Source organism: Oncorhynchus kisutch, linkage group LG17, assembly GCF_002021735.2.
Source record: "Oncorhynchus kisutch isolate 150728-3 linkage group LG17, Okis_V2, whole genome shotgun sequence".
Classification (NCBI taxonomy): Eukaryota; Metazoa; Chordata; class Actinopteri; order Salmoniformes; family Salmonidae; genus Oncorhynchus; species Oncorhynchus kisutch.
Genome location: NC_034190.2, coordinates 45213652 through 45240881, shown reverse-complemented (window position 1 = coordinate 45240881; position 27230 = coordinate 45213652). Strand labels below are relative to the sequence as shown.

Here is a 27230-nt window from a genome sequence, read left to right as displayed (position 1 = left end):
AACACAATATTCAAGGCACATACATAGGGAAAAAGGAAAAAGCACACACACACACACACACCACCTCTCACATTTGTGTAACTCCCTTCTCTTAACTTCTTTGGGACTGGGGGGCAGTTATGAGTAGCTTGGATAAAAAGGTGCCCAGAGTAAACTACTTGCTACTCAGCCATAAAAGCTAGAATATGCATATAATTAGTAGATTTGGATAGAAAACACGCTGAAGTTTCTAAAACTGTTTGAATGATGTCTGTGAGTATAACATAACTCATATGATAGGCAAAAACCTGAGAAAAAATCCAACCAGGAAGTGGGAAATCTGAGGTTTGTAGTTATTCAACTCATTGCCTATCGAATATACAGTGTCTATGGGGTCATATTGCACTTCCTAAGGCTTCCACTAGATGTCAACAGTCTTTAGAACCTTGTTTGAGGCTTCTACTGTGAAGGAGGGGGGAATGACGGCTGATTGAGTCAGGGGTCTGGCAGAGGGCCATAAACTGATCACATGCGCTCATGTGAGAATTAGCTGCGTTCCATTGCATTTCTACAGACAAATTAAATCTCTGGTTGAAACATTATTGAAGATTTATGATAAAAACATCCTAAAGATTGATTCTATACTTCGGTTGATATGTTTCTACGAACTGTAATATGACTTTGTTTTACTTTCGCCTGGACTTTCCCGCGCCTCGTGAGTTTGGATTGTGTACTAAACGCGTGAACAAAAAGGAGGTATTTGGACATAAATGATGGACATTATCGAACAAATCAAACATTTATTGTGGAACTGGGATTCCTGGGAGTGCATTCTGATGAAGATCATCAAAGGTAGGTGAATATTTATAATGCTATTTCTGACTTCTGTTGACTCCATAACATGGCGGATATCTGTATGGCTTGTTTTTGTGTCTAAGCGCTGTACTCAGATTATTGCATGGTGTGCTTTTTCCGTAAAAAAAATTTGAAATCTAACACAGCGGTTGTGTGGAGAAGTAGATCTAAAATTCCATGCATAACACTTGTATCTTTCAGCAATGTTTATTATGAGTATTTCTGTAAATTGATGTGGCTCTCTGCAAAATCACCGGATGTTTTGGAAACTGAGATTTTTGATTTAAATATGAACTTTATCGAACAAAACATACATGTATTGTGTAACATAAAGTCCTATGAGTGTCATCTGATGAAGATCATCAAAGGTTAGTGATTCATTTTATCTCTATTTCTGCTTTTTGTGACTCGGTACTGACCTAACAAACTCTACCGTTGTGCTTTCGCAGTAAAGCCTTGTTGAAATCGGACACTGTGGCCATCTTTAAAATGGTGTAAAATACTTGTATGTTTGAGGAACTTTAATTATGGGATTTCTGTTGTTTTGAATTTGGCGCCATGCAATTTCACTGGCTGTTGGCGAGGTGGGACGCTACCGTCCCACATATCCCAGAGATGTTATCTACACTCTCCACTTTCTGAGCAGCAGGACTCAGACATGTCCCAGATGTGCTGCTCAAATTTCACAGTTGGAGGCACTTGGAAGTCCCCACTCTCTAACACACACACACACACACACACACACACACGTTACAATACACTAACAAGACCAACCCATGTGCCAACACACACAAAATACATATGAAAGCACATACTCTACTCTAGCACATCTCTCTGTTATCATTATTATGAGCCATTAGTTAACCTATCAACCTCAGTGTTCTGTAAAGAGGCATAGTCGTTCAGTTTCAGTACACTCCTGGGGACAACATACCAAATGGAGGGTTGTTTAAACGTGGCTCAAATGTTGTCATGATAGTATCAAAGAGACCCCACGTGTCATTATTCTCCTTTTCTGTCTGCTTTTCCTCTCCTCTACTTCTTCCTGTTCTCCATCACTCTCTCATCCATCTCGTTTTCATTATTCACCCTGTGTACTTTCTATACCCTTACCACTCCTTCTGCCTTACTTTATCTTTCACTCACTACCTCCTTACTCTATGTCCTCGCTATCCCCTTCCATTGTTCAAACTCTCAGCATCACTCTAATCCTTTATCTCTTTCTCTTTTTCTTCTTTTCTCTACGATCTTAGAATTGGAAGAAACCCTTGGAGATCCTCAAGGAAGCATGGCTAGTCAATGGTTCATATTTGCACCTTCGGTTAGTTGAGGGTTTATTGGAGGACCCTTTAATGTTTCAATGTAGCATGGCTTAGTAAGCTGTGTGGCTTTCTGATAGATACTTTTTGGCCTACCGTTAGAGTAAATGTAATTCCTGTTAATCTCTTCAGTTGTATTGTCATATTAAGGTTGAACATTGACCGTTTTGTAGCTTCAATGAGGCTTACAAAGGTTTATGAGTTCCCCAAGTGCCTAGTCAAATCCCAAACTAGGAATAGTTACTACATGTATATGTATATGTAATATTATATAAAAATATGTCATATGCATAAACACTCCATTTTTATAACTTTATTTGTAGTGTACAAACTTAACATGATGAACAGGAATTACATTTACTCTAATGGGTGGCCAAAAATAATTATCTGAAAGCCACGCTCCATTCTTCTGATATATTATTAAAATGATTTAATCGGTGTAGCAACCCAAAAGGTGTTCCAGGCATATTTACTTTTAAGAGTGTGCTACATTGTTTCTATGCTCTTCTCTCTGTCCATCTTCCTCTCCTTCCTGCCTGAGTCTACCCTGGGCACATCCACTTTCCATCACTCTCTCGCCTACTCTGTCTCTGCCTCTTCCCTCCTTTGAGCCTCTTCCATGAACTTCCAGTAAAAACTCCAGCTGCATAAATAAAAAGGAAACAAAGCGGCTTTTGATTTCCACCCAGGGAACTACAACACCCAAAAGCCTACTTTCTCTACCTGTCTTGGCCGACTGTTTGGTGGTACTGGTAGTTCTTCCTGGTTCAGTAGCCTTTGTCGGTTGATTGGTTGTGCTTATTGAAGTATTTCTGGGTTCTTCTTTTGTTGTCGTCGTATTGGTTTTAGTTGTGGTGGTTGCTCCTTGTGCTGTGGTACTTGGCTGTTGATTGGTTGAGCTGGGAGTGGTTCCCTGAGGTGGCTGATGATTGGTTGAGCCAGGAGTGGTTGCTATGGGAGATGGTGATGTCACAGTGGAGGTCTGTCCTACTATTGGTCCGTCTGTGGCTGTAGTAGTGTTAGCTGTCATATTACCTGAAGAAAGACACAAGAGACATGAAGCAGCTGACAACTACATAAATGTCACTCCAATACTACTCAAAAGATCTAACAACATGATAAAGAACCACTCAGAGATTATAACACAGTACTCAAGCTCCAGTTATGGATGAACGTCTACTACTCCACTAGTACTTCTACTGTAGGTTAAAACATATTCCTCTGAAACTACACTACCAGTCTCATTCAAGGATTTTTTTATTTATTTGTACTATATTCTACATTGTAGAGTAATAGTGAAGACGTCACAACTATGGAATCATGTAGTAACCAAAAAAAAGTGTTAAACAAATCAAAATCTATTTTATATTTGAGATTCTTCAAAGTAGCCACCCTTTGTGGAATTTCTTTCCTTCTTAATGAGCCAATCAGTTGTGTTGTGACAAGGTAGGGGTGGTATACAGAAGATAGCCCTATTTGGTAAAAGACCAAAATATATTTTTTATTCTTCAAAGTAGCCACCCTTTGCTTTGAACACTCTTGGCATTCTCTCAACCAGTTTCACGAGGAATGCTTTTCCAACAGTCTTGAAGGAGTACCCACATATGCTGAGCACTGTTGGCTGCTTTTCCTTCACTCTGCGGACCAACTCATCCCAAAGCATCTCAATTGGGTTGAGGTCGGGTGATTGTGGAGGACAGGTCATCTGGTCATCTGATGAAACACTCCATCACTCTCCTTCTTGGTCAAATAACCCTGGAGGTGTGTTTTGGGTTAGTGTCTTGTTGGAAAAACAATGATAGTCCCACTAAGCACAAACCAGATGGCATGGCATATCACTGCAGAATGCTGTGGTAACCATGCTGGTTAAGTGTGCCTTGAATTCTAAATAAATCACTGACAGTGTCACCAGCAAAGCACCCCCACACCATCACACCTCCTCCTTCATGCTTCATGGTGGGAACCACACATGCAGAGATCATCCGTTCACCTACTCTACGTCTTACAAAGACACGGCGGTTGGAACCAAAAATCTCACATTTGGACTCATCAGACCAAAGGACAGATTTCCACCGGTCTAATGTCCTTTGCTCGTGTTTCTTGGCCTAAGCAAGTCCCTTTTTCTTACTGGTGTCCTTTAGTAGTGGTTTCTTTGCAGCAATTTGACCATGAAATATATGCAGGCTCCTCTGAACAGTTGATGTTGAGATGTGTCTGTCAGTGGAACTCTGAAGCATTTATTGGGGAGGCAATCTGAGATGCAGTTCATAACAGAGTTCTGATGCTGGTAACTTGAATGACCTTATCCTCTGCAGCAGAGGTAACTCTGGGTTTTCCTTTCCTGTGGCGGTCCTCACGAGAGCCAGTTTTATCATAGTGCTTGATGGTTTTTGCGACTGCACTTGAAGAAACTTCAGAATCCTTGAAATTTTCCAGATTGACTAACCTTTATGTCTTAAAGTAATGATGGCCTGTTGTTACTCTTTTCTTATTTGAGCTGTTATTGCCATAATATGGACTTGGTATTTGACCAAATAGGGCTATCTTCTGTATACCACAGCTACCTTGTCACAACACAATTGATTGGCTCAAATGCATTAAGGAAAGAAATTCTACAAATTAACTTTTAACAAGGCACACCTGTTAATTGAAGTGCATTCCAGGTGACTACCTCATGAAGCTGGTTGCGAGAATGCCAAGAGGGTGCAAAGCTCTCATCAAGGCAAAGGGTGGCTACTTTGAAGAATCTTAAATATAACACTTTTTTGGTTACTACATGATTCCATATGTGTTTTTTGACTGGTACTGTACATACAAGTTTATCTTTAGGCACTCACCTGTCACTACTCCTCCACGGACTGTTGACACCACAGTGACGACTGTCAATCTAATGTTAGGTGACTGTGTGGAAAGGATTGTTTTGGCTGTTGTCAGGACAGATAGGCGGGGCTGGACAGTGAGGCTGACCGTCGGGGTCATCTGTGCTTCGGCCATCTTGGATGATGGCCCTCCGCTGAAAGCCGTCTGAGCCTGTGGCCGGAACTGTGCCATTCCATCTGATGTTGTCAAGGCAACCGGTGATTCTTTCTTCACAACAGCCATCACTGTAGGGACAAATTCACTTCCTGATCCAGTCATCTGCCAATCATCTACATCCTTTGGTACGATTGGTCCATCAGATTCCCTGCCCCCTGATGTCACTGGCTCAGCACCTGAGGATTTGGTGGGTGGGAGCGCGGTTGGTCCCTTTGCAGATGCAACCCCACTTGGTTCTGGGGTTACCATAGTACCTGTCCTAGCCTCAACAGAAGTGGACTGGCTTTGGGCAGACCCAATGTTGAGTTTCTGAGAGGGGGAATGGGATTGACTGAGGTCTATAGTTCTAGTCTGTGTTGTGAGAGTGCCCATTTCCCCCCCACCCTGTCCCAGGTCAGAGCCCCCTTCCCCCCTACCGCCTCCCTCTGTGGGCCAATCCATGTTGATCACTCTGACAGACCCGTCGCTCTGACCTCTGGGACGAGAGGAGGGCAGACTGGGTTTGAGGGATGGAGTGATGGCAGGGTCTGGAAGAGAGGAGGATGAGGAGGAGGAGCTGACGATCACCTGGCCAGAAGAGGGATGGAGAGGGGAGAGGAGGAGGAGGAGGGTGAGGATGGATGCAGTGGTCATGGTCTGGCTGTTGAGGGTAATGATTTCTACAGTCCCTCTATTTGTCTTTCCATCCGTCTGTCACACCATCCTCATACTGGGCTCTGTAGACACAGACAGAACAGAGAATGATGGATGAGGTTAACTCAGTATAGGAGTGAATATTGTAACATCCGCGCCACGGCCTTTGGATGCGGGGAATAAAATGTCACTTCCGCAGAGCACACATGATTACCTCTCCATATTTCCTTTACACATTAACTTCGTACAGCTCTCGGGGACCACACATGAAACCACATAAGCAGCATACACAAATGAATGAATGAATGAATGAATGAATGAGTGAAATAACATATTTCTTTTAACAATCTCTAGTTGGCAACTCATTCCACGGGATTAATTGAAAAACATTTTGGGCTGTCCGACTAAAAAATAATCTTTGTCGACCAAAAGTCGTCTGTTCTTTCGACCGGAATTGATTGCTGGACATTTTTAAACGTGTATTTTTCCATATATAGACAATCCTCTCCACACAGTCACCTGACATTCCATATATACTGTATGTGTTTTTATAAAATCAACTATATGCATTGAGCTCGTCTGATGCTTAAAGTAAGACAAATGCCTCAAGAGGGCACCAGATAACCAACCAACCAACCCCCCCCCCAAAAAAACTGACCCAGCTATTCTCCTGATTCTGCCATTACTCTCCTGTAGTTGTCAGTAATAGGCTACATGAGGAGTAGGCAACCTTTTTCATGTTCAATTCTCATTTATATTGCCATTTCTACCGATCTGCGTGCCAGTTATGGTTTTCATATGCACATTTTCGTGAAACAGTTTCATTTCATTTATAATAACATCTTCATATTTCAAAATCATTGTCATGTGGTCAATCGAAATTCTATCCAAATCTAAGTGAAAATGACACAAACCTAAAAAGTAACATCTATTGCCATTTGCCAACTATGTAAAAATAGCCTACATAAAGCCAACAAATAAAAATAGCAGCCTGCAGGTAGAAAATATCCTGATAAAAATAAATATCCTATAAATCCCATTGGCTACACATGGCCTGTCTGCAACAAACTTGAAACATTGTATCAACTATTAAGTTGGGTCCAGCCTGAAGCTTGCACTAGTGAACTTGCTACATTGTAAAAAGTTCTGGGCTGTCAGGGTTTCCTGCACCAGTGAGCTCGGGACAGACACCGCTGTAGGCAATTTGCGCAAGGGATAAGAAGCAGTGCTTGACTTGGGCAGGAGCTCACCAGAGCGGAGTACCGGCACCTCAAATTTTGTTCCTCTTATAGAATATTATTTCAAAAGTATTGTGGAGTTCCTGCACCTAAATATAAACAGCACCAGTACCCAAAACGAGTACCGGGACCTATTTCCGTCCAAGTCAAGCACTGATAAGGTAGGCCTATTTTATGATGTTTCCCACTGGATCAGAGGATTACATTTTTCCCCATTCACGCTGAGTGGTTATTGAAAGGGAGATACATTGAGGAATTATTGTCATTCTCAATGGATGTAAAAACAGACTTAATTTGCTTGCTGTGAAGAAAACATTACTGTAATGGCAGATTTCCTCTTCGTCTGAAGAGGAGTAAGGATCGGACCAAAATGCAGCATGGTAAGTGTTCAGGACGATTTACTAAAAACGAACTGAACACTGAAATACAAAACAATGTGATGAAAACCGAAACAGTACCTGAATTGTTTCCGTGTGGCGACAAACCAACAGTGAAACCCAGGCTACCTAATATGATTCTCAATCAGAGACAACTAACGACACCTGCCTCTGATTGAGAACCATACTAGGCTGAACACAAAAAACAACTTAGAAAGACAAACAGACTGCCCACCCCAACTCACGTCCTGACCATACTAAAACAAAGAATAAAATAACAGAACTATGGTCAGAACGTGACAGTACCCACCACCCCAAAGGAGCGGACTCCGGCCACAAAACCTGAACCTATAGGGGTCTGGGTGGGCGTCTGTCCGCGGACAGAATAACCCACCAACAATGGACCAAGCAGTGTGGTAACGGCCAGCGGCGGCAAAGAACGCAGGACTCATGGACTTGGGAGGAGATTCTGGACGGCGAAGGACCCTGGGCACAGCCAGGGGAATATCGCCGCCCCAAAGCAGAGCTGGAGGCAGCACGGCAGCGTGGCTGGAAGCCTGAGAGGCAGCCCCAAAAATGTATTGGGTGGAGCAACACGGGGAGTGTGGTGAAGCCAGGTATGAGACCTGCGCCAACTTCCCGTGCTTACCGGAGAGAGAGAGAGGGACCGGGCAGGCACCATGTTATGTGGTGGAGCGCACAGACTCCCCAGTGTGTGTGTGCATAGCCCGGTGCGGTACCTGGGCATCGAGCCAGGTGCCATGAAGCCGGCTTTACGCATATGGTCTCCGGTGCGTCTCCTCGGGCCGGCGTACATGGCACCAGCCTTACGCATGGTGTCCCCAGTTCGCCAGCACAGCCCAGTGCGGGCTATTCCACCTCGCCACACTGGCCTGGCTAACGGGAGCATTCAACCAGGTAAGGTTGGGCAGGCTCGGTGCTCAAGAGCTCCAGTGCGCCTGCACGGTCCGGTCTATCCAGTGCCGGCTCCATGCACCAGCCCTGCGGTGGCAGCCCCCGCACCAGGCTGTCTCTCCGTCTCATCTCTACAGGTGCTCCCGTCTGTCCTGAGCTGCTAGAGTCTCCCGTCTGTCCTGAGCTGCTAGCGTCTCCCATCTGTCCTGAGCCGTCAGAGCCGCCAGTCTGTCCTGAGCTGTCAGTCAGCCAGGACCTGCCAGAGCCGTCAGTCAGCCAGGACTTGCTAGAGCCGCCAGTCAGCCAGGACTTGCTAGAGCCGCCAGTCAGCCAGGAGGTGCCAGAGCCGTCAATCAGTCCGGAGCTGCCCCTCAGTCCGGAGCTGCCCCTCAGTCCGGAGCTGCCCCTCAGACCAGTGGGGCCTTTAATTAGGGTCTTAGGCCCAAGGTCGGAGGTGAGGGTCATCACTCTAAAGAGGCCCGTGAAGAGGGCAATGACTATGCTAGAGTGGGGTCCACGCCACCGCGGCCAGATGCCCACCCAGACCCTCCTCTATAGGTTTAGGTTTTGCGGCCGGGGTGGTACTGTCACACTCTGACCATGATTTGCGTTGTTTGTTTCTATGTTTTGTTTGGTCAGGGTGTGATAGGAGTGGGCATTCTATGTCTAGTTTGTCTATTTCTATGTGTTTTGGCCTGATATGGTTCTCAATCAGTGGCAGGTGTTTGTCGTTGTCTCTGATTAGGAACCATATTTAGGTAGCCTGTGTTGTATTGTAGTTCGTGGGTTATGTGTAGTTGCCTGTGTCTGCACTCGTTGTCATAGCGTCACGTTTGTGTTTTTGTTTAAGTGTTCTTCGTGCTTTTTGTCATTCAATAAAAGAATGGATTCACACCACGTTGGTCTACTCCATACGACAATCGTGACAATTACTTTGAGAAGCTCCACAGGTCATTAGTGGTGGTGCATTAAGCCAATCAGAAATACCATCTGATCCCCAAACGGGCACATTTACATGCCTACATTTGCGTGAAGGCCACGTAGCCTATCGGCCTACTTCTATGTGTGCGTGACCTTACTCAACATTGACAGGGGCGCTCTAAACAAAAGACAATGACTAAATTGACAAAACTTGTAAATGGAATTAAATAAACCAAAACTTGTTTCTCACAAGTGTGGCATAGGTTGTGCGCTCTGCAATCAACGTGTCCACTCCAACAATGACAACAGGAAGTCTGGAATAATAAAATATGATAATAAATTATTAAAATATTAAAATAAATTACTGTAACCAAAGTAACAAACATTGTGGATTAGAAATGATAGAAATTAACGGTAAATGTACATCTGGTGATATATGTAATGGGGAATTGATATACACTAATAATCAAATGCAAACAATTCACACAACGGAGTTATGAATCAATGAATATGCACAAATTGGCGGGAGAGAGCGCATTCTGGAAAGAGAAGTGCAGTGTGCATCTGGGCGCAGGGTCAATCTGACGTATGCATTGGCCATGCAGCATTTACGGGGATATGGACTCAGCAGAAGTCAGGGTATTCATACTTCTTGCGCTTTGCAGAGCAGTGCAGAGCTGTTGTCAAGGAAGCGAGTTTGTGTTTATACAAGATGTACCGCCCCCACCTACAATCAACCAATCATGTCTATGCGGAGCTACAGTATATGGAGCCCTTCACATTGTTACAAAATTTGGGAGGCGCATGGCGATGCGGACAGAGCTCGATTTGGTCTCTGCATGCCTCTGGAGGTTCCGCAATTGCGTCACACCCTCAGACCACATTTTCGGATCAAGCATAAATTGGCTTTTAGTCTAGGCCTCAGCAATGAATTAGTTCACTGAGATGGGCGCAAATATAATATATTTGTTACTGCTCGACTAAAACAATCTCGGTCGAACAACAGCCTAATGACCAAACAATCGACCAGTCGACTAATTGGGGTCAGCCATACAAACATTACAATGGTCATGGTGTTAACCCTGGTGTCCTGGCTAAATTCCCAATCTGGACCTCATACCATCACGGTCACCTAATCATCCCCAGCCTACAATTGTCTCATTCACCCCACTCTTCTCCCTGGTTATTCCCCAGGTGGTTGCTGTAAATGAGAAGGTGTTCTCAGTCACCTGGTAAAATAAGGGTCAAACAACCAGATATTGTTCCCGTGCAGTGCACACAGCATAAAGAATGAAAAGGAAATCAATACATAATAGGAGATAAGCAATATTCATATTTATTTAACCCTTATTTTACCAGGTCAGTTGACTGAGAACACATTCTCCTTTACAGCAAACACCTGGGGAATAGTTACAGGGGAATGAATGAGCCAATTGGAAGCTGGGATTGATTAGGTGGCCATATTGGGAATATAGCCAGAACATGGGGTTTTACACCCATACTCTTCCGATAAGTGCAATGGGATCTTTAGCGACCACAGAGAGCCAGGACACACGTTTAACGTACATACGAAAGACGACACCCTACATAGGGTAATGTTCCCAATCACTGCCTGGGGGGAAAGAGTGAAAAGGGTGCCTCCTACTGGCCCTCCAACACCACTTCCAGCAGCATCTGGTCTCCCATCCAGGGACCAACCCTGCTTATTTTCAGATGCAATTCAGCAGTGGGATGCAGGGTGGTAGGCTGATGGTAATAACCCTATATCAGTAAAAATAAATCAACAGAGCAAAAAGGACAATATAAGAACAAGGTGCAATCCTATTACACAGGCTCCAACGCCCGACACGTGGCAGGGGCTACAGTCCATTACGGATTACATAGGAAGACCCAGACGTGATCTTCCCAACGATGCCTCTCTAGCAGATGAACTCAATGCATTTTATTACTCTTTGGGCAAAAACAACACCGAGGCATTTACGAGGGCCCCCCTCGTGGGTGATTTTGCACTCCGAGGCCGACGTGAGTAAGGTTTTTTAACCAGGGAGCTGGCAGGCATATTCACAGTCATTTTCAACCTCTCCTTGTCCCAGTCTGTAATCCCCACGTCTCAAGCTGACCACCATCATTCCTGTTCCCAAGAACTCTAAGGCTACCTGCCACAATGACTACCGCTGTAGCACTCACATCTGTAATTATGAAGTGCTTTGAAAGGCTGGTTATGGCACACATCAACTTCATCATCCCAGACACCCTAGACCCACTCCAGTTTTCCTACCGCCCCACAGATCCATTGACGATGCAATCTCAATTGCACTCCACACTGCTCTCATCCACCAAGATAAGAGTAATACCTATGTGAGAATGCTGTGCATTGACTGCAGCACAGCGTTCAACATCATAGTTCCCTCCAACCTCGCTGCCATACTTGGGACCCTAGGACTGAACACATCCCTCTGCAACTGGATCCTGGACTTCCTGACAGGCTGACCCCAGGTGGTGAGGGGGGTGCGGACATCCCAGTACATCAATAGGGCCGAGCTCCTTGCCATCCAGGACCTCTATATCAGGCGGTGTGAAAGAAAGTAACAGAAAATTGTAACTAATTTCAGGAAACCAGGCGTATGTCACGAGTCACGACTTAACAGTAGAGGCATTTGAACGTTTATTTAAATTTTTTATCAAAATGCGTTTTTTGGCAGAAATGCCTTCTTGAACATTTGAACTTTCATGTGCCTTAATAACAAACTAGTATGCCATCTGTAAATACGAATAAAGTTGTTAAATTAATAGACTAGTTGGTTTAGCCACAGAAAAAGACAGGAACCTTTCCGCTAGCCATGATTGGCTGAGATAATGAATGGGCTGGACATGCCGAGAGATGAGTTTTGGATTGGTCTGCCATCTTCCGTCTTTAAAATTAGCTGCAGTTTTTTCTAAAGATACAACGTTAGACATGGAGAACTGCAAATGTGTTGCTACTGCTCTCCATAACATTGCTGCCCTGAATTTCAGGCGCTATCGACAAAGGTCAGTGGGAAAAGGTTGTAATGGACTACTTTCAGGAGGATGATCGTACCATGCTGGCTTCTCTGACTCTGAAAATTAATCAGACCATGTGAACCTGAGTGACTTGACACAATGGGACATGCAAGCTGTACAAATTAAACGGAAATGACAGGATGTTTTATTTAATGAAAGGGGTGGCAGTCTGTGGTGAAGCGTTCATCCATGTATACGGGTAAGAGTCTAGCTACAACACGCCTGACTCTCCTCCACCAGTCATACAAGGAGAATGGTCTAATGTCTCCCATCAAAAAGAGAGCTGGCCCAAGCAATCACTTGTTCAGAGTGAGCGGTCTGTCTACCAGAAGATGATTGCTGACTGCAAGACCACCTGTCAAGACCTGCAGTTGTCTCTGGGGGCCCCTACTGAACCAGCAAGCAAGACATCAGGATGCATTACAGCTTTGATTTCCTCCTTTATACTGATTAAGGACAGAGATGGAGAGATACACACACACACACACACACACACACACACACACACACACTGTAACGGCGTTCTTCGTTTGTTGAAAGGGAGTCGGACCGAAATGCAGCGGTGGTTACTCATGTCTTTAATGAAGAAAAAGGTGACGATACATGAAATAACTAATAAATACAAAACAACAAACGGAACGTGAAACCTAATTACAGCCTATCTGGTGAAACTACACAGAGACAGGAACAATCACCCACGAAATACAAAGTGAAACTCAGGCTACCTAAATACGGTTCCCAATCAGAGGCAACGAGAATCACCTGACTCCAGATTGAGAACCGCCTCAGGCAGCCAAGCCTACACTCGACACACCCCTAATCAACCACAATCCCAATGCCTACAAAAAAAACCAATACGACAACACAATAACCCATGTCACACCCTGGCCTGAACAAATAATTAAAGAAAACACAAAATACTAAGACCAAGGCGTGACACACACACACACACACAATATATAATTGGGAAGTAGGCAAATACCTTTCACCGAGCTGTGTAAAGACAGACTGACAGGGGTGAGACAATATATTTTATTTATCTTTATGTTATTTTGTTGTTTCCAGGTACACTGTCCTTCTGACCCTATGCAGCCATGTCCCATCTCCTTTTTAAATCCTCCTAGTGTGGCTTGTTTGGTGCCTGCTGTGAAGGAATACCACAACAAGTCAACTACTTGATTGATGAAGGCATGTCATCCAGCAAAGGCAGCCGCCCAGTCATCAACTACATGCACTATTTCGTCACCAACTACAGAGTTGGGGAAACACATGTGGACCTGAATTGTGATAACTGCAGTGGCCAAAACAAGAACAAGTTTGTGCTCTCGTATTGTGCCTGGCGGACCATGCACAAGCTCCACCACAGTCTTGACCTTCAGTTCCTGATCACAAGCTTGCCTCCGACTGGTGCTTCGGCCTCATCAAGCAGCACTTCAGAAAGACCAGAGTGACCACTTTGTCTGAGATTGCTGGTGTTGTGAAGCACAGCACTGAGACGGGTCAACATCCCACAGCTGGTTGGACTGGAGGATGGCACGGTGCTGGTTGAAAGCTATGGCTGGCAACAACACCTGACTCTGTACATTAGGCCACTGTTATAGATCTAGCAGTACCAGCAGTTCAGGTGAATATAATTTTTTTGTAGGAGGTTATTATTATTATCTAACCTTGGGAGGTGAATTGATGTTATGCAAGGTTGTAATGTCTTCTCTATGTTTTTTTGTTATTTCCTGTTTTACAGCTTCAATGCTCTGGAGCCTGGTGTTGTTGTCGCCAAAGAGGGTTCAGACTCAGTCAAGACCAGGTTTCAGCTGCTGTGCAACGCTGACATCCTTCCTGTCATAGATGGTCTGCCTGTACAAGCACCACCTGGACTGGACACAACTAGACAAACTTATATTTTTGAGAAGTGTAAGAGCAATTACAAGATTGTTATAATACTGTTATTGCATCAAATGGTTGTTTTATGCAACAGAATAATGGGTTGCTAGAACACTCATCTGGGTGTGTTCTACTGAGGATGGGCCTCTGGGAGATTTAACACTGACAGGAGATTTACGATATCTTTTGTTTGATAAAACCTAAAGAGACTGCATTACAGAGCATGAGTTAATGTTTCTCTTTTATATGGTACCAGGGAGAGATGACACCAGGGCCAGACCCTGGTTTTTACACAATGAAAATAGTTTTTACAGCAGATACGGTCTGCTGTGAATTATAAGTATATTTCATACAAATCTTAACCTTGTGACCCATTCCATACATCTGTTGTTTGTCATGTAGACTGAAGGGGGTGTATATTGGCTATAAAATACCTTTATCTCGGGGCTCTCAACGAATCACCTAAGAGTGATTCGTCGACCAGCCATCATTCTTGTAGAGCACTCAATCAATTCACTTTATATGTGTGTGTTGTATCCCTTATTAATAAGTGTAAAGATTTAGTTAAAGTAGGACTCTGACTTGTGTGATAAGTTTATCTCTCCTCATTTGAGGGTGAATAAATTAACCACCACAGAAGATCAGGGAATTTTGCAACGAAGAGGCTATAGACATCACATACCCTGCACCAAAGTCAAGGGCAGGACAGAAACAGGCTCTCCAAATACAGATTCCATTTTTCATGTGTGGTTCGGATGGACCAGTTCATCAATGGGGGCGAGTTCCCAGTCATCAGCACTATCTGCAGTGCCTCTATTCACATGACTCTCTCATAACACACACGCCATGCGTTGTTGCTACTATTTATTTTTTTATCCAGCTGCTCAGCCACTTTACCCCTGATTGTATGCATATAAATAGCTCATCTATGTTACAACTCCCACCGAAGGTGGGTCCTCTTCCTGTTCGGGCGGCGTTCGGCGGTCGTCGTCACCGGTCTACTAGCTGCCGCCGATCCCCTTTTCCTTTTCTGTTAGTTTTGTCTTATTGGTTACACCTGTTTCTTGTTTGGGTTTTGGTTAGGACTATTTAAGCCGGTTATGCCCGCCTGTTCTTGTTCCTCTGTTAGTTTTTGTGGATGTGCATTGTTCTTATTTTCTCCTGACTTTTTGGGTCCTGTTTTTGGTGTGACCGTTTCTGTACCGGAATAAATACGATTGTCCTAAACCCTCTGCACCTGACTCCGCACCCACTACTCCTAGAAGTCCTGACAATCTATCACTGATATCGTTATTGATATTGTTCTTGTACAGACTGTATATTATTTTGTTCTTTCTACTGGCATCGACACTTGTTCTTTTTTTCTTTATATTGACACTATCTATTTTTGATATTGCTACTATGCAAGTAACCATTTGTGACCCGTTTCAGGAAACTAGGCGTATATCGTGGGTCACTACTTTACAGGAGAGCCGTTCTAATGCAAAACATTTTTCTATCAAAATGTGTTTTTTGGCAGAAATTCCTTCTTGAACATCTGAACTTTCATGTGCCTTAATAACAAACTTGTAAGCCATCTATAAATACAAATAAAATTGTTAAATTACGAGCCTAGTTGGTTTAGCCACAGAAAAAGTCAGCAACCTTCCCGCTAGCCATGATTGGCTGAGATAATTAGTGGGCTGGACATGCTGAGAGATGAGTTTGGATTGGTCTGCCATATAGCACGCTTCTGTCTTTTTGATCTGCTCAGTTTGTCTAGGTAGTCCTGTGTAACGCGGCTTTTTTAAAATGTATTGTGTAGTAAAACTGCATAAGTGTTGCTCTCCACTTTCTGGAGGACTGAGACACCTGTCACCGGATGACATCTTCAAACTAAGAGTAACCATGGCATCTGACAGGAGACGCATCTATCCATGAATGATGTATACGGGTAAGATAGTCTAGCTAGCTACATTTTCAGATATTACAAGTTTCTAATTTTGACAGAAAGTGGTTTATTTCAAGTTAAAGTGTACTGTTAGCTAGCTAGCTGATGTTATGTGTATGATCTTATTATTTATATTTCAGAGCCATTTGCTTGGCTAGCTATAGACTAATGTTAACTAGCTAACATTTAACCTGGTTGGTTATCTACCTGCAGATTCATGCAGGGTAGTAACGTCATGGGTTGGGATTATGGTTAATTGTTTACCTAGCTAGCTAGCTAACATTAGCTGGCTGGCTTGCTAGCTAATGTTACGTGTATGAACGTATTATTCGTATCTCAGAGCAATTTGCTTGGCTAGCTATAGCCTAATGTTAGCTAGCTAACATTGAAGCTGGTTGGTGGTTCATTGTTTACCTAGCTAGCAAGCTACATGTCTTAACAAAAGACTGTGCAAGTAACCATTTCGGGTGCATTTGTAAATTCAGTCTGGCCATCAACTCCGATTTCAGAGCACTCTCGCCTGAGTGTGCCGGAGTGCAGAATAACTGATGAATTTACAAACGCTCAACACCTGTTCAATATAGCCAGTGTCAGTGAATGTATGCAAAAAATGGCATTCAATTGTTACCAGCAGCACAGTTACATTCACAAATGCTCGGGATAACATGAAAACAACCTAACCAGCTCTGCTAGGGCGAGTAAAATGTTAAGAGTGGGGTGTTTTCTCATTTGTGTCTGGAAATAACTAGCAACCTATCCAGTGTTAGCCAGTTAGCTTGGGTGCTTGACTGCCATTGTGCGGTCAGGACGTTCTGATCAACCCTACTCATCGGCCAAACTGTCCAGTGTGCGCTCTGAACACTCAGAGCTAAACGCTCTGAATTTACGAACAGACAATCTGACAGCACAGTTGCAGTCACCAACGCTCTGGATAACATAACAGCCTAACCAGCTCTCAGTTGTGTCTGGAGGTAGCTAGCACGTTAACAGGAGTCAAGCACCTAAGCTGTTAGTACAGAACACTCGGATCAACCCTTAAAGAGATGGGTTGGGCTAAAGCTTAAGATGGTGTGAACGATGCTGAATGGGTGTAGACAAAGAAGGGCTCTCCAGTAGTACTACCAAAACATTCAAAGGCCATTTTCCCAAAAGTGTGTTTACAAGTTTATCAACTTTCAAAGCAGAACTACGTTTCCATTGTTCCTCAAATACAGTGTATGATGTACCATTTTGTAGCTCTGTGTCTCTGCTTTATCCGATGTAAAAAAAAAAAAAATCTGATTTTGCTTCATAAGACCGAATCAAGACAGTCGGTCACAATTGTTAGACACCAGCCACCCAAGCTGTTCTCTCTGCTTCCAAACGGCAATGGTACTGGAGCATCAAGTCTCCCACCAACAGGCTCCCGAACGAACAGCTTCTACCCCCAAGCCAAAAGACTGCTAAATAGCTAACAAAACGGCTACACGGACTATCTGCAATGACCCTTCTATTGAATTTTTGTACTGTCTCTATGCACACACACACACATTTGCTCTCACAGACATAACACACACACACACACATTTCTACTGACTCTACATACATGCACACACAGTCACATACAATCATCATACATACTGATGCTACTCTGTTTATCATATATCCTGATGTGTAGTCACCTTACCCCTATACATATCTAACCCTACCACTCCAGTATCCCTGCCCATTGTAAATATGGTATTGGCACTGACCCTGGAACTTTATTTATTTATTTATTATTTAACCTTTATTTAACTAGGCAAGTCAGTTAAGCACAAATTCTTAGTTACAATGACGGCCTACCAAAAGGCAAAAGGCCTCCTGCGGGGACGGAGGATTAAAAATAAAGAAAATATAAATATAGGACAAAACACACATCATGACAAGAGAGACAACACAACACTACATAAAGAGAGACCTAAGAAAACAACATAGCAAGGCAGCAGTACATGACAACACAGCATGGTAGCAACACAACTTGGTAGTAACACAACAACAACATGGTAGAAACACAACATGGTAGCAGCACAAAACATGGTACAAACATTATTGGGCACAGACAACAGCACAAAGGGCATGAAGGTAGAGACAACAATACATAACACAAAACAGCCACAACTGTCAGTAAGAGTGTCCATGATTGAGTGTTTGAATAAAGTGATTGTTTGTTGCAGCTCGTTCCAGTCGCTAGCTGTGGCGAACTGAAAAAAGGAGCGACCCAGCGATGTGACCCTGTGACCCGAGCTTACTTTCTCGTGTTCTTCTTATTTCTATTTCTCGTGTGTTTTGTTCTAGTTGACTTTTTAATTAAATTGTTATAGTACTACTGCATTGGAAGCAATAAAGGCATTTCACTGACAATAAAAATGTGAAACTTTTGTGTGTGTACCTATATAGAGAGTGGTGTTTATAGCTGTTCTGCTGTGCTGACTCAGAGGGCAGGTCACTGAATTCTTCCAGAGGCTTAAGCGGCACGACACCAGCACACACACAGAGGGGTGTGGTGTATAGTTACGGTGAGTCATGACACACAAACAAACAATGAAATGTGTACACACACACACACACACACACACACAGAAACACACACACACGCAATCACACACACACAGACCGGACCTTAGCCTGCAATTTAAATTGCATAATGCAGAAAGCCTGCATAATGACCAGAGCAAAGGAGCAAAATTGGTTTCACTCCTCCAATGCAGAGGATTTGTATCCCTTTATATCTTATTGGCTCCTTGTATGTCTCTTTCTCTCAGCCTTTGACACAATACCTCTCTTCTCTCTAGTACAGTTGAAGTTGGAAGTTTACATGCACCTTAGCCAAATACATTATATTCAGTTTTTCACAATTCCGGACATTTAATCCTAGTAAAAATTCCCTGTCTTAGGTCAGTTAGAATCACCACTTTATTTTAAGAATGTGAAACGTCAGAATAATAGTAGAGGGAATTATTATTTTATTTATTTCATCACAAACCCAGTGGGTCACAAGTTAACATACACTTAATTAGTACTTGGTGGCATTGCCTTTAAATTGTTTAACTTGGGTCAAACGTTTTGGGTAGCCTTCCAAAGGCTTCACACATTTTGGCCCATTCCTCCTGACAGAGTTGGTGTAACTGAGTCAGGTTTGTAGGCTTCCTTGCTCGCACACGCTTTTTCAGTTCTGCCCACATATTTTCTATAGGGTTGAGGTCAGGGCTTTGAGATGGCCACTCCAATACCTTGACTGTGTTGTCCTTAAGCCATTTTGCCACAACTTTGGAAGTATGCGTGGGGTCATGGTCCATTTGGAAGACCCATTTGCGACCAAGCTTTAACTTCCTGACTGATGTCTTGAGATGTTGCTTCAATATGTCCACATCATAGTCGTTTCTCATGATGCCATCTATTTTGTGAAGTGCACCAGTCCCTCCTGCAGCAAAGCACCCCTACAACATGATGCTGTCACCCCCGTGCTTCACGGTTGGGATGGTGTTCTTCGGCTTGCAAGCCTCCCCCTTTTTCCTCCAAACATAACGATGGTCATTATGGCCAAACAGTTCTATTTTTGTTTCATCAGACCACAGGACATTTCTCCAAAACGTACGATCTTTGTACCCATAGGCAGTTGTAAATCGTAGTCTGGCTTTTTTTTATGGCGCTTTTGGAGCAGTGGCTTCTTCCTTGCTCAGCGGCCTTTCAGGTTATGTCGGTATAGGACTTGTTTTAATGTGGATATAGATACTTTTGTACCTGTTTCCTCCAGCATCTTCACAATGTCCTTTTCTGTTGTTCTGGGATTGATTTGCACTTTTTGCACCAAAGTACGTTCATCTCTACTAGACAGACTGCGTGTCCTTCCTGAGCGGTATGACGGCTGCGTTGTCCCATGGTGTTCACTCCCCTTCCTCAGTGATTGGTCAACAAGTGTTAAGTGTTTTCATGCAACAACAAAAAATGACTTTGGAAATACTGCACCACACATATCAGTTAGATGTAAAAGTGCGCCACTAAGATCTCCTCGGCAAAAACGTAATAACATTTATTGAGTAACATTTTGAGGAAGTGTATTCTGGTTGCAGTACTATTTGGTGTTTTTTCAAGTTTTTCAAGCGAAGGTCTTTTAAGGGAGAGAGAACACTCGTTCGGTTCACCTAGCCGGGTTCGGCGAGGTGCCAAGCAAACCGAAGCCTGCTGACGCCTTTAGCGAGGTATAATGAAAGAGAGAAACACAGAAAAAGAGAAACACACAGAGAGAGAGAGAGATAGATAGAGAGAGGGTAATAAAGAGTTATGTCTCTATCTCCACCTCCTCAGAGTAGTATCGCGGTTTAATTTCCTTCTCCCACTCAACCATCTGTTTTTCTCAGACCCCAGCCTTCTATTGGCCAATCCACCTACAATGAATCACTGTTCCCTTGTTCAGGTGGTGTTATTTCAACATGGTGTGGGAGGGGAGATAGGGGCTGTGAAGATAGAGAGATAAGCAGAAGCAGAATAGAAGGATGTCAAACATAGATAAAGGGGTATGAGTTGAGATCACAGTGGAAAACAGAAGAACATGAAAAACCTTGTGTTTCAGACATAAGGAAGTGGATGGCTGCAAACGTTCTACTTTTAAACTCGGACAAAACAGAGATGCTTGTTCTAGGTCCCAAGAAACAAAGAAATCTTCTGTTGAATCTGACAGTTAATCTTGGTTGTACAGTCGTCTCAAATAAAACTGTGAAGGATCTCGGCGTTACTCTGGACCCTGATCTCTCTTTTGATGAACATAATCAAGACTGTTTCAAGGACAGCTTTTTCCATCTACGTAACATTTCAAAAATCAGAAACGTTCTGTCCAAAAAGGATGCAGAAAAATGTATCCATGCTCTTGTTACTTCTAGGTTAGACTAGAAGTAACTTCTAGGTTAGACTTCCGGCTACCCGGATAAAGCACTAAATAAACTTCAGTTAGTGCTAAATACGGTTGCTAGAATCCTGACTAGAACCAAAATATTTGATCATATTACTCCAGTGCTAGCCTCCCTACACTGGCTTCCTGTCAAAGCAAGGGCTGATTTCAAGGTTTTACTGCTAACCTACAAAGCATTTCCATGGGCTTGCTCCTGCCGTACATACCTACACGTACGCTACAGTCACAAGACGCAGGCCTCCTAATTGTCCCTAGAATTTCTAAGCAAACAGCTGGAGGCAGGGCTTTCTCCTATAGAGCTCCATTTTTATGGAATGGTCTGCCTACCCATGTGAGAGAGGCAGACTCGGTCTCAACCTTTAAGTCTTTACTGAAGACTCATCTCTTCAGTAGGTCATATGATTGAGTGTAGTCTGGCCCAGGAGTGTAAAGGTGAACAGAAAGGCTCTGGAACAACGAGCCGCCCTTGCTGTCTCTGCCTGGCCGGTTCCCTTCTCTCCACTGGGATTCTTTGCCTCTAACCCTATTACAGGGGCTGAGCCACTGGCTTACTGGTGCTCTTCCATGCCGTCCCTAGGAGGGGTGCATCACTTGAGTGGGTTGAGTCACTGATGTGATCTTCCTGTCTGGGTTGGCGCCCCCCCTTGGGTTGTGCCAGGGGGCTGTGCTTTGGCAAAGTGGGTGGGGTTATATCCTGCCTGTTTGGCCCTGTCCAGGGGTATCATCGGATGGGACCACAGTGTCTCCTGACTCCTCCTGTCTCAGGCTCCAGTATTTATGCTGCAGTAGTTTATGTGTCGGGGGGCTAGGGTCAGTCTGTTATATCTGGAGTACTTCTCCTGTCTTATCCTGTGTCCTGTGTGAATTTAAGTATGCTCTCTCTAATTCTCTTTCTTTCTTTCTTTCTTTCTTTCTTTCTTTCTTTCTTTCTTTCTTTCTGCTTTCTTTCTTTCTTTCTCTCTCTCGGAGGACCTGAGCCCTAGGACCATGCCTCAGGACTACCTGGCATGACAGACTCCTTGCTGTCCCCAGTCCACCTGGCCGTGCTGCTGCTCCAGTTTCAACTGTTCTGCCTGCGGCTATGGAACCCTGACCTGTTCACCAGACGTGCTACCTGTCCCAGACCTGCTGCAGGCTCAGGATCAGGGCATGCAGAAAAGGTCAAAACCAGGATAAATAGAAAACAGGAATAATCAAGAGACAGGAACAGAGGGAAAAACGCTGGTAGGCTAGACAAAACTAAATGAACTGGCAACAGAAACATAGAACACGGGTATAAATACACAGGGGATAATGGGGAAGATGGGTGACACCTGGAGGGTAGTAGGGTCAATCACAAAGACAGTTGAAACAGATCAGGGTGTGACATCTTGCCACAGATTTTCAAGCCTATTTAATGTAAAATTGTAACTAGGCCACTCAAGAACATTTAATGTTGTCTTGGTGAGCAACTCCAGTGTATATTTGGCCTTGTGCTTTAGGTTACTGTCCTGCTGAAAGGTTCATTTGTCTCCCAGTGTCTGAACCAGGTTTTCCTCTAGGATTTTGCCTGTGGATAGCTCTGTGCATAACTCCTTAATCCTTGCCGGTGACAAGAATACCCATTGCATGATGCACCCACCACCATGCTATGAAATGATCATGCTTGTTGTGTTGGATTTGCCCCAAACATAACACTTTGTATTCAGGACATACAGTTCATTTTTTGCAGTTTTACTTTCGTGTCTTACTGCAAACAAGTATTTTAAATATTTAAATATTTTTCATTTTGTACAGGCTTCCTTCTTTTCACTCTGTTAATTAGGTTAGTATTGTGGAGTAACTACAATGTTGTTGATTCATCCTCAGTTTTATCCTATCACATCCATTAAATTCTGTAACTGTTTTAAGTCTCATGGTGAAATACCTGAGCGGTTTCCTTCCTCTCCGGCAACTGAGTTAAGAAGGACACCTGTATCTTTGTAGTGACTGGGTGTATTCATACACCATCCGAAGTGTAATTAATAATTGCACCATGCTCAAAAGGGATATTCAATGTCTGTTTATTTTTTTACCCACCAATAGGTGCCCTTCTTTGCGAACCATTGGAAAACCTCCCTGGTCTTTCTGTGCTTAAAACGCTCAACTGAGGGACCTTACAGATAATTGTATGTGTGAGGTACAGAGATGAGGTAGTTATTTAAAAATCGTGCTAAAAACTATTATTGCAGACATAGTGAGTCCATGCAACTTATGTGACTTGTTAAGCACATTTTTACTCCTGAACTTACTTAGGCTTGCCATAACAAAAGTGTTGAATATAAACACATTTCAGCTTATTTTTTTCATTAATTTGTAAACATTTCTAAAAACATAATTCCACTTTGACATTATGGGGTATTGTATGTAAATCTCAATTTAGTCTATTTTAAATTCATGCTGCAACACAACAAAATGTGGTGAAAGTCAAGGGGTGTGAATACTTTCTGAAAGCACTGCTATCTCTTCTACAAATAGAGAAACGGTGCAAACTCTTATTTCCAAAACCGAATGGGTTCCAAAAATCACAGGCAAAAATCAGGATGATTTCCTTAAGCTCAAACTAAATATCTAAATCTGAAAAACAAAGCCATGTACATCGTAGTAAGCCCAAATACCTCCCCAATTCTGAATGCAATCTCTGTTCCAGATTCAACTGAAATTACCACATATCATAGCCATTTTTGACCCAAACATTGCCCAGATTGACATTCACACACACGCAAACTCTCTTTCTCTATATTTCTTGCACACACATACACATTTTTGTCAGACTCCAGAGAGTGAGGGTCTGAAATGTCCATACGTTTTAGTGATTATTTTCAGGAACAGAGACTAGCCTATTTGTGGACAGAGGGATCTCTGAGTTCGCCCCAGAAAGCCCCAGTCTGAACGGTGACATACTGGCCTCCATATGCGTGTGTGTGTGTGTGTGTGTGTGTGTGTGTGTGTGTGTGTGTGTGTGTGTGTGTGTGTGTGTGTGTGTGTGTGTGTATGTGTGTGAAAGGGAATGGGGGAGTCTGCAAATGTGAAGGTGGCACAGGAAGACTGGAACTGGATATTGACAGAAATAATGTGACATAGAGAGAGAAAGAATGAGTGTGAGAAAGAGAGAGTGACAAAGAGAGAACTGGGAAGTGGGAGAAGTGGGAGAAAGAGAGAGTGGGAGACTGAGATGGGGAGAGAGAAAGAGAAAAGATAGGAATAATGATCAAGAGACTAATAATAGCAGACTTGTGGACAGTGGGAGAGAAAGTGAGAATCAAGAGAGGAGTACGAGAGAGGCATAGAGCTAGACGACAGTTATAGACAGAGAGTGTAGTGAGAGAGTGATAGAGAGAGAGGGACAGAAATATAGTACTAGAGAGCTGTGTCATGAAGGGTCACTGAGCGATTCCACAGTCCAACAGAACAGTTCAAGTATTACTGCATATTATTATACATGTATGGCCTGTTAGCGTGTCATGTAGGGGAGAGGTGAGAGAAATGTGTGTGGGAGATAAGGTATGTGGTCAATTTGACCGCTAAGATTCCACCATCGTGCAGGAATGTAAACAAACCACTTACTATCAGACCAGACCCTCCCTCCACCGACACACACACACACACTAACTCACTCAGTGTTCCCAACACCTCTGATTACCTGTAATGCCCTATCTCTGTCTCAATACCATGTTGAGAAAACATGTGGAGTAATAAATACATTAACCGTTTGAATGATCCAATAATAGGCGATACATGCAGTATTTGTGCACCTACAGTATCATGACAGTTCTCTCCATAATGTGAAGTATTTAAGGACGTGGTAAGAGGCACTCTATTACGGATATAGACACACCATCATGAACCAGCACTAAAGGTTGTTGACCCTCTGCCACTCTGTCTAGGGCTATAACCCTGTCCAATGTGACTTTGACCACACAGAAGAGTGTGAGACATGATGAAGCCTTAGAGAGGTGTTCATTGTTCCACTGAGTTAGCCTTGCTATTGTGGCTCCAGAACCAATAATCTGAGTCCTGCTGTGATCTCTGGATGAGGAAGATATTCAGCTAGGTCTGAGGTGGACATCTTTCTCTGATGTTCTCCTCTTCTGAGACAAGCCACAGTTCACTCGAACAGACTCGAGCAGACTCTTGACTGATTGAAACAGCTGATAGTGAAGGAATACTGAGGAGTCTGCCAATCCCAAAATGAGTCACTGACATATCATTCAAGAGAAAAACTGTTGATGCACAACCAATTTTTGCACCTTGGTGTATTCCACTATTCTTCCTTGCTTATGTCGCTTATTCTGTCTGTTGTTCTTAAGTGTTTTGTAACAATTCTCAATGTTCTGCCTGTGTTCTGTCTATTGCTCTCTCAGTATAGGTTTTGGGGTTTGTTGTGATTAATGTTCTATATCTGCTGTGTGTTTTGTCAGTCAGATATGTTAACTATTCTGTCCAGTGATCCGGGTAAACAGCATCAATGTAACAGTATAGCTTCCGTCCCTCTCCTCGCCCCTACCTGGGCTCGAACCAGGGACTCTCTGCACACATCGACAACTGACACCCACGAAGCATCGTTACCCATCGCCCCACAAAAGCCGCGGCCTGCAAGGGAAACAACTACTTCAGGTCTCAGAGCGAGGGACGTCATTGATTGAAACGCTATCAGCGCGCACCTCGCTAACTAGCTAGCCATTTCACTCCGGTTACACATGTCTGTGGACATTGGGAGCTGAAGTGGAAATCGCCCACTAGGGGCAACAATGAGCATCTGCCTATGATCCAAAAGGTTGCCAGATTGAATACAGCTATTTGAGATTTTAGCCTATCCCAAACCTTAACTCTTACCTTAACCATTCTGAGTTAATGCCTAAACTTAACCTTAAACACTTGTGTCATGTTTAAGAAACATGGATGAATGTATAATTGTGACATGAGACTGTGAGGGCTAGTTGCATAAACACACTCACAAACACACAACCGGCTACCAGCTAGAGGACAGACCTCAGTTTCATAGGAGCACGTGTAAACCACACACACACAGGCTATTTGTGCATTCCACATTTACAATCAAGATCTCAATCATATTCTCATTGTGTGTCCAACTCACCCCTTCTCTTTCTTATAGTACATTGGGTATCTGGGTCTGTTAGTATTTAAAGAATAGTAGGACGTCGTGAGGATAATAGTCTGGCGTAGTATCAGGTGGCCTATCATCGCATCATTGGGAGGAGAGGAACGTCTGTCCTTGCCCGTATTTTCCCGAAAGGTTGGTCTAGGCTACAGAACCGACGATGCAGCCAACTGGCAGAGAATGTCGGCAGCAGCCTGTCCCCACGGTGCCCGACAGCTCAGAGATTCCCAACGATAGAAAAACGACCACAGCCACTCAAATATTTCGATTTCATTCATTCACATTGACAAAATGTGGCACACATAGCCGGAAATAATAAACTCATTATAATATAAAAGGCATATGAATATGGTATCTTTAAGCGCGCGTGTATGGCTAAATTACCCATTAATAATTCATTGCCTGTAGTAGGCCTGTCGGATTTTCTCCTCTGTTCATACAGTTTTTATGTATCTCAAACTCGCCTTTCATCATTCCCAATGTACCTGCGCTCCTGTGTCCTGTCCTCAGATATTACGTCCTCTGCGTCAGATTATGAGTCGGGCATGCATGTCGCCACGGGTACGGATGCGTATCCACAGCCCTCTGTCTCACGATTCCACCTCTGGTGAGCAGCAAGCTATAGGCTAAAATGCATAACAAGTCTTCTGTTGATTTTGACTTGGATTCCCAACGCCAGTTCTCTCTACGACAAATCAAACCAGCAGGAGCAAGCGCGCTAATTCACGCACCCTTCAGATTGCTCAATCTCTCGCTGCATCTCTCTTTCTCCCTCCCCCTCCGGTTTACATGCATATCAACATGATTGCCTCCAACCGCAATTGCTATTACACAATAGCACAGCTCAAGCACAGAGACCAGGGCCCACACCAATAAATGTGCCTACAATTGCATTCCCAACCTTCCTTGTGAGAAAAACTGACATCACATTTTCCACTCATATACATGTAATCTAGTCAGAGCTTTGCTTTCACCTTTTAACTTGGTTTTCTTCTTCTCTGTCTCTCTCTTGACAGAAGTAATAATAAACTCATACA

The 27230-nt window shown here is 43.5% G+C and overlaps 1 protein-coding gene across 2 annotated transcripts in view; it reads right to left on the bottom strand.

The window, feature by feature from the left end:
- The window catches only part of LOC116354416 (proline-rich transmembrane protein 3), a 34155-nt gene extending 7144 nt beyond the window's left edge, over positions 1-27011 (bottom strand). The window contains exons 1-3 of one of the 2 annotated variants that reach the window (XM_031793911.1): positions 26679-27011; positions 4991-5905; positions 2877-3188 (exon numbers count right to left, since the gene is read on the bottom strand). In XM_031793911.1, the coding sequence (XP_031649771.1) occupies positions 2877-3188; positions 4991-5822 (1144 nt within the window). In that variant the 5' untranslated portion in view covers positions 5823-5905; positions 26679-27011. Of the gene's footprint in view, positions 1-2876; positions 3189-4990; positions 5906-26169 lie in introns of both variants that reach the window. The other variant, XM_031793912.1, reaches the window with a different exon arrangement.
- Positions 27012-27230: the final 219 nt, after the last annotated feature.